The sequence below is a fragment of the Oryza glaberrima genome, chromosome 10 (assembly GCF_000147395.1).
Source record: "Oryza glaberrima chromosome 10, OglaRS2, whole genome shotgun sequence".
Taxonomy (NCBI): domain Eukaryota; kingdom Viridiplantae; phylum Streptophyta; class Magnoliopsida; order Poales; family Poaceae; genus Oryza; species Oryza glaberrima.
In genome coordinates, this window is record NC_068335.1 from 12,986,329 (window position 1) to 12,998,863 (window position 12,535).

The 12,535-nt window shown below is 44.2% G+C and overlaps 3 protein-coding genes across 5 annotated transcripts; 1 reads left to right on the plus strand and 2 right to left on the minus strand.

Moving 5' to 3' along the window:
• Nucleotides 1-1,458: 1,458 nt before the first annotated feature.
• LOC127786180 (stress enhanced protein 1, chloroplastic-like) lies at nucleotides 1,459-2,534 on the minus strand. Of its 2 annotated transcripts, none has more exons than XM_052313515.1 (4): nucleotides 2,406-2,534; nucleotides 2,155-2,205; nucleotides 1,883-2,058; nucleotides 1,459-1,786 (listed from the first exon to the last, which is right to left on the minus strand). In XM_052313515.1, exons 1-4 carry the CDS (start codon nucleotides 2,461-2,463, stop codon nucleotides 1,682-1,684), a joined length of 390 nt encoding a protein of 129 aa, XP_052169475.1. In that variant the 5' UTR covers nucleotides 2,464-2,534; the 3' UTR covers nucleotides 1,459-1,681. The 2 variants fall into 2 exon arrangements, with proteins under 2 accessions (XP_052169475.1, XP_052169473.1); XM_052313513.1 differs by having other exon boundaries at nucleotides 2,155-2,226.
• Nucleotides 2,535-5,746: 3,212 nt separating this feature from the next.
• Nucleotides 5,747-7,654, minus strand: LOC127753505 (probable glutathione S-transferase BZ2). The gene is made up of 2 exons (XM_052278991.1): nucleotides 7,284-7,654; nucleotides 5,747-6,329 (listed from the first exon to the last, which is right to left on the minus strand). Exons 1-2 carry the CDS (start codon nucleotides 7,629-7,631, stop codon nucleotides 5,943-5,945), a joined length of 735 nt encoding a protein of 244 aa, XP_052134951.1. The 5' UTR covers nucleotides 7,632-7,654; the 3' UTR covers nucleotides 5,747-5,942.
• A 140-nt stretch (nucleotides 7,655-7,794) lies between these two features.
• LOC127753506 (uncharacterized) lies at nucleotides 7,795-11,561 on the plus strand. 2 transcript variants are annotated; one of them, XM_052278992.1, is made up of 8 exons: nucleotides 7,795-7,953; nucleotides 9,272-9,365; nucleotides 9,705-9,752; nucleotides 9,841-9,887; nucleotides 10,316-10,382; nucleotides 10,460-10,503; nucleotides 10,922-10,979; nucleotides 11,176-11,561. In XM_052278992.1, the coding sequence occupies exons 2-8, from the start codon at nucleotides 9,273-9,275 to the stop codon at nucleotides 11,224-11,226; spliced, it is 408 nt and encodes a 135-aa protein (XP_052134952.1). In that variant the 5' UTR covers nucleotides 7,795-7,953; nucleotide 9,272; the 3' UTR covers nucleotides 11,227-11,561. The 2 variants fall into 2 exon arrangements, with proteins under 2 accessions (XP_052134952.1, XP_052134953.1); XM_052278993.1 differs by having other exon boundaries at nucleotides 7,806-7,953; nucleotides 9,288-9,365.
• The last annotated feature ends 974 nt before the right edge of the window (nucleotides 11,562-12,535 follow it).

Genomic DNA, 12,535 nt, shown 5'->3' on the forward strand with positions numbered 1-12,535 from the left:
GGCAGGACATATACTGACACAGAGGTATCTAGTGTGTATTACCTCTTTGCCAAGGATGCAAATCACGTCTTCTCTCACTCTGCGCAATCTGTTTCCTCTCATGATATGTACCAATCCGTACTAACCATTCCAGATAACTACTATGCAATTTTGAGGGAATTGGTATGAGTCAATTTAATCACAATGCATAGGAAGTTTTCTGATATGCAATTTTTCCAATCCTATGTGACATGCCATGTGTACAAGGTGTACTCGTGTAGGTAGTTAGATCCAAATGACTCACTTAACTCACAATAGTGATCCAAATGTGCATTTTAAAAGTAGAATGACATGTATGACACAACTAAACAAGTTTATTGACCCTTCATGCATTTTACTCTTTATTTGTCTCTGGGAAAAATTGAGAGGCTAAATTATCTTCACGTGGATCTTTATTTGTAACCCAATACAATCCAAAAGTCCAATATTTATGAGTGATTGATTTTATTTCTTGATAAATGGTGGAGATTGCCTTGTTCAGGGAAGGAGTGGAGAAAAACAAGTGTAGTTCGTTCGGTCCGGTTGCTCTTACCCGATCTTCATAAAATCGGCGATTGGAGGTTCAAATGTAGTTAGATTTCACAAAACTTGGTGAATTTTTTCTACACTTTGAGTACTTCAATTTGGTCAAATGGTTTATTGCCTGGTTGACTAGAGTACTAGATTTAAGTGAGGGTTCATCCGCTTGAGTAACTACATAGTTTCAACATATGTTGTCTATGGTAGAATTTCAGTTTGAGGGGTCAAAAGGTGCTCATAGATCATCATTTTCATCAAGTTTCATGCAATTTAATTCTATGGCTCAGGAGATCTGAGTTGAGAGTTGAAGGAGACAAAATGTGTTATCATCATTTATGTGCATGTAAATGTTATTATTCCACATATGTTTTGTTAGTTGAAATCATTCTCAAAGTTCATAACAAGGTGAGAGGTTGATTGTGTGGAATGTGTTTGTCGGTTGGTAAATTGCTATTTGTACATCAAAGGTGTTTGGTTCAGTCCTAATAGAAATTTGCATGAAACACTTCAAAATTAATATGAAATTGGAATTTCTTGCATTTTAAACAGGATATATTTGACAATTTACCATTGTGTTAGAAGTGTACAATTCCCTCTCACTAACATGTGGGTCATCTGAAAACCACTGAGTATAATAACAAAACCAAATTGACAAATTGTATGTCTCTCATATTACATCCCATATTCCCCATTATCAAATATCCCATTAAACATGTAGTGTTGGTCTTAAGACGTGAAGGATTTAGTTTTTCCTTTTTACGCAACAGAACATACAAGCAACAGCAATCAGAAGGAATAGGGAGGAAACTAGAAGCAAAGGTTTGCCAAAAAAAAAAAAGATATCTCTCCGTTTTTTTTACGCAAGTTAGTTCAAAATTACACTAAACAACGTCATTTATTTGGAAACGAAAACAGAGGTAGTACTATAATAATAGTAATTTCTGAACAAGAAAGATCTCTATAATTTTAACACCGGTACAGTTTGACTCCTCACTATGAAACACATCTCCCCACACACACACGCATCACGCAAAACGCACCAAGAACACGGAGACCAATGGAGTGACGCCATTGGCCCATTGGTAAGCAGCAAGAAGCTGCGTCGTCGGCGGCGATCGTCCGATCAGTCCTTCGACGCCGACTGGAAGATGAGGAACGCGGTGGCGACGCCGACCACCCCGGTGAGCGCCAGCGCCACCGTCGGCACCGGTGACGTCAGCCCCACGTTCTGCGGCGCAGGATCGGAGAGACCAAACATTCAACGGCGAAATTCTTAAGAGAATTTTTTTCACAGGTTAGAATGAATTTTGCAGAGGAGCTAAACCTGGAGCACGCCTTTGCCGGTGGTCAGCTCGACGGTGATGGCGGCGACGAAGCCGATCATGGCGCCGCGGCTGAGCCACACGTCCAGCCCACCGCCGCCGCCGCCGCCCTTGGCTCCCTGCTCGCACCGGACGGTCAGGGACCTCGCCTTCTGCCTCCTCATGCTCACCAGCGACCCTGCCCGTTCGAAACAATAGAATTAAGCTCTCAAGATGCCCAGAAATGGGGACGGAATCACGAAAGAAAGAGAAAAATCGAGAAGAAATCTGCTACCGGGAGCGGCAGAGCATGCTGACGTCACGGACAAGCGGGAGACGCCATGGCCTGAAGAGGAGGAGAAGCAAGCTAGTAGGACGGTACGTAGCATCATCAGAAGGCATCAAATTTCGCAGTCATAAAAACGGATATACAGATAGAGGAAAACAAAAAAAAAAAGAGCAAGAGCAAAAACCAGCACTAGAAGAAATCATCAGGTGAGCCATGGAAGAATCACCGGAGGATGATGCAGAGGGAAATAGGTTTACCTGGCGTGGCGGCGAGATGGAGGCGGGGAGGAGCGGAGGAGGAGAGGAGCTGAGCCATGGTGGTGAGGTGATGCAGGAGTGGAGACTGGAGACAGGAGCAGGGGAAGGGGAAGGGGAAGAGGAGCTTCTTGATTCTTATCCGCGGGTAGCGAACTCGGTCAGTTTCAGTGGCCTGATCCGGGTCTAAGCGTGACCGTTGGATCAGAGAATAAACGGCCCAGATTGATGCTACTCTTAAACTCTTTCCGTGGCCTCAACTCTGAACTCTGAACAACGCTGAAGGACTGAAATTGGAGCAGCAGGTTGTAGCAAATGCGATTAACCTCCTTAATTCAGCACGGAGAGAGCACTTGATAGTGCAGTTGGCAAAGAGTGTACGTGGTTTCAACTCCATGGTCCAGTGTTCAATTCTCAACTTGCTCGTAATTTTTTTCTTAAAAAAATGTTTGGAGGGTGTCTCTCTCTCCAAATCTCGTTTCTTTTTTTTTTATTCAGCATGGAGAATTGCAGACTGGCAGTTCAATTGATGGGAATCGGGATCATAACAAACATGTTCTTGTAATAACGAAAACTGATAGTAATAATTCGTTTAGCCTAAAATTACCAGAAAATGCACTAGCTCTAAGAAGGCAAAATTTTCAAGGTAAGAAGTTGCCGGGACATGTTCTCGGATGACTGATGTAGTTTAGGAAAAACTAAATAAACTGCTGCCAAAAAATGCAGGGAAATCATATATCACAAGGTCAAATGCCATTGTATAAATAGCTTGCTAATTAAACAATCAAAAAACTACTAGTGGTTCATCAATTCCATTTAATCTAGGCTTCGAATGGACTACTCTTCAGAGACACTTTATTTTTCTCTCGAAAGACCAGCTTAGGCGGCTGGCGTTCTATTTATCTTCTACTTAGAAGGAACAAATACAAATTGCCAAAAGACGGTATGAAAAAGGAAAATGATTTACATCCATGACAACAAACATACTTGTCGCTATTGTACAAGTTACTCTAAGACGATATTCTCACTAAATCCTTGGCGCCTCCCATGGGTCACACCTTTATCTCATCTAAAATACGGTTGCATACTTGTGGTACGAATGATTTGTCGCCTTAGAATAGTCTTTTGTTTCTTTCCTTTCAAAGTTCCCATGCTACTAAGATTAGGGCATATTTGAGGCTTGTGCTTAGGAGCGATCAGTATTGTCCGTTCTACCTATCCACCAATCGGGGAGGTTGCTTTGGTAATGAATATTGGTTAGTTAGGGCTGGTGTAGCTTGGTGAAGGTTTCATTCCACACAGCATGGACAACATAGGCATTCCAAGATTAGATGGTGAGTTGTTTCCAAATTCTATATGCATGCATAGCTGATCGAAATAGTTGTTTGTCCACCCTGTCACTTCATTATGTCAACAGTCCAAAGTTGATCTTGCAGCAGCAGCCATGTGAAAATGTTACATTTGGCAGGGGTCCAAGCTCTCCAAATTTAGCTACATGATGTCGCTTCGATCATTCTTTTGAATTGGTTTGATATACCGATTTTGCACTATATTCTCCGGTAGCTGTCCATTTCCACTTTATCATATCTTCTATTCCTTCACATAGCTGAGGGTTGGTTCGCACCAACATGCACCATATTGTAGATTATTCCTCAAACAAAACCGACGTGATGTTGTGCCATATGCGTTCTACTCATTGCTGATTACTTAGGGCCTCCTGCAGTGTTCTCTTCTTCCCTCCGAGAGTGATATTGTACAGGTTCAGCTCAATGCTTCGTAAAGTCTACCCCTAGATATAGCTGGACTCCTAGAAACTCACCTTATGACCATTTCCAAGTGTGACTTTAGTGGATGCTGAGAATTGTGCCCTATCAATATCATCACAAGGTACTGGTTTTCCAACCATGGTTTGTTTGGCGCTTTCCGCTCATACCAAATCCATCTTTGCTAGAGAGCTATAGCAAACTTTTTTGAATTTAGAACCGTTAAGCCTCCAAATTTTAGCGGGGAACAAACCTTTGTCCATTCCACCTTGCATTTCCCCTAGGGAGCTCTTCATGGCCAGCCCATATAGGAAACATCTTCTGACCTTGTTTATTTCCGTTAGGGACTGCATGGGAGGCTTTAGGATAGTTAGCACATGTGGGGATTTTCGTGATGATGACGGGGACCGAATCAAGGAGGCCGAAGACAAATTAAGGGGCGTGGCATCAAGGAAGCACGAAAGCACGAAGGGCCTCTCACGAAGGCTAGCCTCCCTAGAGCGACTTCATATGAGCGGTGGATCGACTCGAGGATTTGCGACCTCTCCATCTCTAGCTCCTCGCACGATGGATCGCCGCTCATGTGGTGCTCCGGCTCATAGAACCAGTGCACACTAGCGGCACACTGACTCAGCGTCTCGGGGTGGGTTGGGGGGATCGCGACCAAGTTCCCTCTATGTCCTTTTCTTTACCGGTTCTGCTATATATTTATCGACAAATTACCTTCTAAACATTTATCAAATATAAATACATTATAATTATAGTGTAATTATATTGTAACTTATATTTAATTACAATATAACATGTATGTAACTTTCATATAATTTTGAATTGTTAGATTTACTTCAAAATTCGTGCGAGCGGGGAAGAAAAAAATCACAGAGCAAACATGCCTGAGGGGATTTTGTCCCCCGACCTCCGCTTCACGAAAATAGCGTGTTATGGTGGGATTTTTGACAATTACATACAAATTATTCTATAGTATCAGTTACAATGTAATTACGGAAATACATTATGATTGTACTATATTTATATTACAAAATTATCAACAAATTTATAGGTAGTCCTTAAAATAACTTGTTTTTCTTTTCTTTGAGATGGGCCTTTCTTTTATAGCTTGATGGGCAAAAACAAAACAGTGGCAGGGGTCAAGAGGCAATCTGGATCGGACAGGCAGCGACTGGCCCGTGGTACTCAAACTGGTAAACCAGGAAAGAGTTCACATTACTTCCTTAATTTTATTGTTGAGTTTCATTTGCCTCCATCAACCATAAAATCAGATACAATGCATCCCTCATATTGTAATGCCAGTGTTAACAATATCACAGAGACAATATTGGAACCAGCTTTGGCTAATGTGGCACCTATATGGTGCTTACATGGCACTCCAATTAAAAAAACAATTGTAATTACGGTGAGCCCCACAGGTCAGTGAGCTGAGCGAGTAATGATAGAGATTTGCTGGTCCATAGACCCATGGAAGTGTGGTAAATTATTGGCTAAAAACCCCTCGACACGCCTCCTACCGATAAATTTCAAAAAAAAAAATCATGCGCTAAATGTGGTACCTTCGCGAGGATGTAAAATGATCAAATTCTCGCGGACTTTTATTAATTCCATCATGGTTTGAGTTTATGCCAAACCCAACCTTGCATGCATGTTCACCAATAAAACAAAGGAAGGAATAAACTAAACCATAAACCCCGGAGCGATCGAACTTTGGGACGATACAAATACAGCAACAAAAATTAACTTAAATTACATAATATTGTCTTAATTATTTCGATCCTGCGACGCCAAACTTGGTTTGGAGGAACCTCGTGAACGCGACCACCTCCTCCGTCTCCGGCATGACGGCCATGGCGGCGGGGGTGGCGGCGAGCCGCGCGCTCCACGCGCGGAGGAGCGGCGTCGCGTCGTCGTCCAGGAGGCGGAGCCCGTTGAGGCTCTCGCAGGCCCAGAGCGCCGGCAGGAAGCAGCCGAGCGCGACGTCGAGGAGGCCCGGCGAGGCGGCGCCGCCGCCGCCGGAGAAGAAGGCCCCGCCGTTGCTGCGGGCGGCGAAGGCCTCCTCCAGGAGCTTCAGGGCCGCGCGGGTGCTCGCCGTCGCGGTGGCCCGCGCTTCCGGCGTTGGCGCCAGTGAGATGGCGTCCAACGCTGGCCAGAACTGCCATAATGGGAAAAATCAGTACTGTTTAGTGCTTACTCATTGCTATTAACAGTGGAAATTTTGTCGATTTGGATAGTGTTGAGCAACATAATGAGATGGAAAAAGGACTTTGAATTTTCAGCATATATGCCGCTGCAAAATTTTATATTCTAAAAGTTGATTTTAAGATTTTTTTTATCATCATTTATTTTTCGGTACTTGTATTTAATTTGTTTAGAAAATATACAAATTGTTTTTTTAATCGCTGATAAATCGTCATGGCTTATAAATAAATAGGTGTACATCGGAAATGATGAAGCTGTGACCATAAACTTTTGACAAGTTATGATTTTCCGTTGATTTTATATAACTTTTAACTAATCGATTCAAATAATTGGGAGTTTTGATAGTAAGAATATACTCCTTCCGTCCCTAAATATTTAACGCCGTTAACTTTTTTAAACATGTTTAATCGTTTGTCTTATTTAATTTTTTTAAATGTTATTAAAAACATTAGTAGTAGTATATTTAACAAAGAATCAAATGATAGGAAAAAAAATTAATAATTACTTAAATTTTTTTGAATAAGATGAATGGTCAAATATGTTTAAAAAAAGCTTACAACGTTAAATATTTAAGGACGGAGAGAGTATTTCCTAACATTCTTTGAAAGTAGTACTACCTACTTCCCTAAATATTTAACGCTATTGACTTTTTTAAATATGTTTGACCGTTCGTCTTATTAAAAACTTTTGTGAAATATGTAAAACTATATGTATATATAAAAGTATATTTAACAATAAATCAAATGATAACAAAAGAATTAATAATTACTTAAATTTTTTTAATAAAATGAACGGTCAAACATATTTAAAAAAGTCAACGGTGTCAAACATTTTGGACGGAGGGAGTACATATTTGTATCAAGGAAGTTCTAGTATTAATTAACATCACCAATCAGCAATCACCAACCTTGTCATCTATGTAGGCGGTCCAAAACCGATGCATCGCACGCTCGTACGGGTCCACCGGCAGTATGGCGGCGCCGGCGCCGGCGCCGCCCCACGCGTCGTCGACGTACTGCGCGATGACGGCGGACTCGCAGACGGCGCGGCCGCCGGGCAGGAGGAGCACGGGGATCCTCCCGTACGCCGGGTTGGCGGCGAGGAGGCGGCCGCTCTTCCGCGGGTGGAGCGCCTCCTCCACCAGCTCGTACTCCACCCCGCGCAGCGCCAGCGCCATCCGCGCCCGCATCGTGAACGGGCTCATCCTCCCCCCCAGCAGCCGCACCCCCTCCCCCTCCTCCGCCGCCGCCGCCATGGGAGATCGATGCTTTGCTTTGGTTTGCTTGCTTGCTGCTGCTTATAATGGGGACGAGACGATCGAGGAGTGGCTGGGTAGCTGCGGCGCGTGCGTGAGCCGTTGCTACCTGCACGCGCGTGGTCTGCACGAATCTTGGCGCGGGGGGTTGCTACTGATCGGACGGGCGCGGGAGGGGGATACGTGTCCTCCGCTCATTGGTTGAGTTGCGCCGCCGCCTCTCCTCCGCTCCACCCCCGCTCTCTCTCTCGAGTCGCCGCCGGAGACGACGACGGCGGCGGCGGCGGCGAAGGCCCGGAGAGCTCGCCGTCTGATTGCGCCGGTATGACCTCTTCTTCTTCCTGATTTACTCGGAGAACTCCCTGATTCGACCACCTGCTCAGCCCCCTCTTTCTAGCGACGGCTTCGCCGCCGTGAACCGCCGACAACTTCCCCTCCTCGGCCGCCGCCGCGCAGGAGGGGGATTGGTCGAGTGCGCCGCCAACCTCACAGCTCCCGACGGCCATAACCCTCCTCTTTCCCCCCCCCCCCCCCCCCCCCCCCCGGTACTTTGCCCCCTAACTCCTTTGTTGATTTGGGATTTCCGCGGGGATTTCTTTTTTTGAAGAATAAGGCGGCAGGAGCTCTGCCGATTATATTAGAAGAAGTAAATAAAAGAAGAATAGGGTGGTTTAGACGAATACAGGTTGAAGAGATTACAACTTCGGGGGAAGAAGGATGGGAGAGAAAATCAAGGCGGTTTGAGAGCTAATTCGCGTAGGTCTATGTCTTGTATAATTAGGTTTACGACTTGTGCTGTCGTGCTTGGTTGCTGCTGAAAAATTCTTGTGTTTCGTTGTAGCCAGATGTGCCACCAAGTCATCACGAGGAGATCAAGCTGTTCTCGCTTGTGTTTTTTTTTACTTCCATTGGCCGTGATATCATCCACCCAAATTTTGAGGTTTTGTGACGGCGGCTTTGGATCAGACCCTCTCATTGTCGAAACTCTGTTCCATACTTGCCTCGTGAAGGGGCAGTCTCTGAAGAGATGATCGGTGTCTTCAAAATCTTCGCTGCAATGCGAGCAAATCCAGTGGCAAGGCCAATGTCTAATTAGCAGGTTTTCAGCCGTTAGGGTTTTTTGGTGTAGAATCAACCATCCTAAAATTATTGTTTTGGCTGTGCTTGAGAGCCCCAAAGATGACTGAATTCTTGTTTAGAGCATGATCCAATGAATTGCGCAAGGTAGGCACTTTTGGATATGCAGGTTCCAGTTTCATTTCTTGTCCAAATTATGTCATCCTCAGTGCCCAATTGCAATTGAATTTGAGATATGAGTCCACCTAGTTGAACTAGTTCATTGATGGTTTCAATCTCTGTGATTTGTCGGAAGGAGGTAATCCATGTGTTGTCTTGAAGTTCGGTTGACACCGTTCTATTTTTCCTTATTGCCAGTTTATAAAGGTTTGGGGCAATATCTTTTACGCACCAGCCATTTAGCCAATTATGCGGGGATTTCTCGAAGCGAACGCTGTGATTTAGGGATTCAGAAGCTGCGTGGCTGTTCTGTAACTTCTGCTTAGTGAATAGAAGTTTATTTGGGTTCTCTTATGTGTTGGTGTATCGATGACCTTCTTTGTGGTCTCTCTGATTACTCGCAGTATGCTTGTTTCGCAGATGGAGATGGGGATGAATTCTGTGCAGCCGAATGCTCAGTTTACTGTGCCGCACAAGTCCCTCTCTTTGGATATCAATGTGAGAGCCTTTGCTCCAGTAACTGTTAAGCATATATCAGTGCATTGCATATGACTGCGATAAAAACACCTTTTAGAAAAACAGTTTGTTAAAACTGTTCCTGGATTAGAACTCAATTCAACATGTCATCGCATATCGTTAGCCATTGCCCGTAAGAACAAGTTTGTTCTGTCGTTGGACGCGACATGATCTGCATTGGCTATCATACTTTAGTCAATTGTTATCACTTTGGCAAATTGTAATTGTCTAGTCCTTGCAAAAACCACATTTGCATTGCTTGGTGTTAGTTATTTCAGTTCTTTGCGTGCAGCTAACTTATTTTCCTTCTTGGTTTTCTAGGGCAATAAGACAGATATTGTTATCAGCAAGTATGAGGATAACTTTATGGTTAGTTACACCTTGCAAGTGATATTTATTTGATTGGATGACAAGTTTTCACATATAAAATATGCTCACCTAATAATAAAATATACAGGTGATGGTGACACAAATAGGATGCATGGGAACCATACTAGCTGCCAGGTATGTTGTTTATTCTCACATATAGCATGGTTTATTCTGGGCATTGCCAGTTCAGGATAGACAATTCTTTCCATGCTATTAGTCCTATCCAAATTTTAAACCTTTAGCTCTCAGCTTTTAGCTGATGTTTCTGAAAGAACAGTGAGGATCCATCCACAATTCCGCATACATATGTTGGTGCGTTTATCCGCTAGTTGCAAAAAGGCTAGGAAACTGTCAACATAGATTTTGGAGTGCATGTCAGGTCATAACTCATGACCTCATGATGTTACAGTTTATACAGGATAATGCTTCTGTTATTTCTTAAACACGATAGATGATAGTTGACAGCTAGCACTTTATTGATGATATACCATTGTAGTTGTTACTATGTTCTGTTTTTCCTGCCACTTTAGTATTTCTGATCATGTTTTCTTCCTCATTAATAGGAAAGATGAAAGTGTTTTTTCTGATCCAACCTACAATGTATCTGTTCTTTTTGGAAAGAGAGATGAGGTAAGGTTATTATACTGTTCAATGTAAGGTCAGACCATGGATAGATCTAATGAATGTGCATATTGTTTTGACCGCAGCCATTACTACTAGCTTGTGCACGCCAACTTATTGAACACATAAGGTTTGATCCCCCACCCCAACCATTATTCGAAGAACTTCTTGTGTGATATCTACTTGCTTCTCATGCAACTAAAAATTAAACTTCATGCCAATTTCGTGGATAAGAAATATAATTGAAACTGTGTCTGCTTCTATCTATGATTCCATTCAATTTTGAATGTAATTTTCACCAATAAGCTCCTCTTCTTTTAAGCTGCTCTTGGATTTGATTATTTAGATGCAAATGTCTCCAGCAATGACCCTTTTAATTGTGGTCAGTGATTTTTTTTTGTCTCACGCAATTATTGTGACACTTCGGCTTCGGTTGCTAAAGTTAGTTACATAATTTGTCCAGCTCTGATTTGTAAACTGTCCTTTGGCACTTGTACCACACTCCATTTTCTTACAGACACATACTAAAGGAATATTCTTTGTTGCAGTGGTAGTGGCTCAGCACGGTCATTGATGATATCTCTTGGTCTGAAGGATCATTCCCAGGTATTATTTGAACTTCCCTTCATATGACTGCAATTCTCCGTGTTTTTCTCCTGAATCTTGCCAAATCAGCAAGCATGGTCGACTGTACTGTGCATATTAGTGTGTTCTGAGATTAGACCCCATTATTTTGCATTGGAATCAATAGTATTCTCGTCATCTCGTGTATGTATCTGAAACAATTTTGTTACTTCTGCAGGCAACAATGAAATATATTGTTTCCACCATAATTGAGAACCGCCTATGGTAATAGTTTTGCATACCGAGCTGGGATTGGAATGGCTGGGCACATATATATTCACTTCATCAACATAGATGTTGACATGATTAGTGCTGAGCAATTAACACTCACCAATCTAGAATTTTGTAACTATGATTTCTTTGGAGTCGATGTATCACAAAGTAGTTATATAACCAAAGTTATAGCGAGAATTGCACTACTAGCTTTGATGAGTATTTCATCTACGAGCTTCTGAATGCTAATGGTTGTATTCCTGTTGCTTTGCTAATTGGGTTAATTTGGGGCCCAAAATTGGTGAAAGCAAAGCACTTTTCTGGAGCATATTTATTTGGTATTTCAAGGTCGCTTCTTTTTGGATTGAATTTTGTGAATAATCTAAATATACCCTCTCTAGAGCAACACATAACTTGCACGGTTGTGGTGCAGAGGCATGGAGTATCCTCATAACAATGAATTGACTCATAACAATGCATTGACTAATAAGGAAGCTCGTTGATCTGCAATAGGTGAACACGTACCTGTAGTAAGCGTTATTTCCTGTAACATAAATATTTTATTGTTTTTATGGGCCCATCATCTTCTCTTCTCTTTTTTCTTCCTGCGCGGACACGGGTGGACACGGGCAATGGCGAGGGTGGCAACTGCGGTGGACACGGGCAACGGCTGTGGATGCGGGATGAGGGCGGCAGCGGCGGTGGCGTCTGTGGGCGCGGTAGATGTAGACGAAGGCGGCGGCCGCTGTGGACAAGGGATCGGTGATGGCCGCATTGGACGCGAATGGTGGTGATAGACAAGGGTGACAGCGTCGGCAGCCACGGCGAACGCAGACGAAGACGACGACCGCAGTGGACGAGGACGGCGGGACAGACGTGGGCCGCCGCCAAGGAGGATGAGGACAACGGGACGGACGCGAGCGACGATGGCGGATGCAAGCGAGGATGGCGGGACGGACGTGAGGGACGAGGGACGGTGACCGTGGGCGAGGATGGTGCGACAACCGCGTGCGACGGTAGCAGTCGTAGTGGACGAGGACAACGGCCGCGGTGGACGCGAGGGTGGATGGCGAGACAGACGTAGGCCGCCACGCAGAGGATGAAAACGGCAGGACCGCTGGACGGACGAGAGCGATGGCCACGGACATGGACGGCGACCATGGGGCGAGGGTGGTGGGATGGCCACGGGTGACGGTGGCGACCGCCTAGGACGAGGACAACCGTTGAAGACGGCGACGGCGACTGTTGCCGAGGATGAGGACGGCGGCCGCCACTACCGGGGACGAGGGTGGCAGGATAGCGGCGGCCGCTGAAGACAGCGACGA

Bases quoted from the DNA above. Each gene is read 5' to 3' on its own strand.
- LOC127753505 (XM_052278991.1), bottom strand. From the start codon at position 7,631: ATGGCGGCGGCGGCGGAGGAGGGGGAGGGGGTGCGGCTGCTGGGGGGG. The intron at 6,330-7,283 runs GTTGGTGATTGC...CCATTATGGCAG, and splicing joins CCGCCTACATAGATGACAAG to TTCTGGCCAGCGTTGGACGC.
- LOC127786180 (XM_052313513.1), bottom strand. From the start codon at position 2,463: ATGGCTCAGCTCCTCTCCTCCTCCGCTCCTCCCCGCCTCCATCTCGCC. The intron at 2,059-2,154 runs GTAGCAGATTTC...TCGAACGGGCAG, and splicing joins AGCATGCTCTGCCGCTCCCG to GGTCGCTGGTGAGCATGAGG. The intron at 1,787-1,882 runs GTTTAGCTCCTC...CCTGCGCCGCAG, and splicing joins CCGGCAAAGGCGTGCTCCAG to AACGTGGGGCTGACGTCACC.
- LOC127753506 (XM_052278992.1), top strand. From the start codon at position 9,273: ATGCTTGTTTCGCAGATGGAGATGGGGATGAATTCTGTGCAGCCGAAT. The intron at 9,888-10,315 runs GTATGTTGTTTA...CCTCATTAATAG, and splicing joins GGAACCATACTAGCTGCCAG to GAAAGATGAAAGTGTTTTTT. The intron at 10,980-11,175 runs GTATTATTTGAA...TTACTTCTGCAG, and splicing joins GTCTGAAGGATCATTCCCAG to GCAACAATGAAATATATTGT.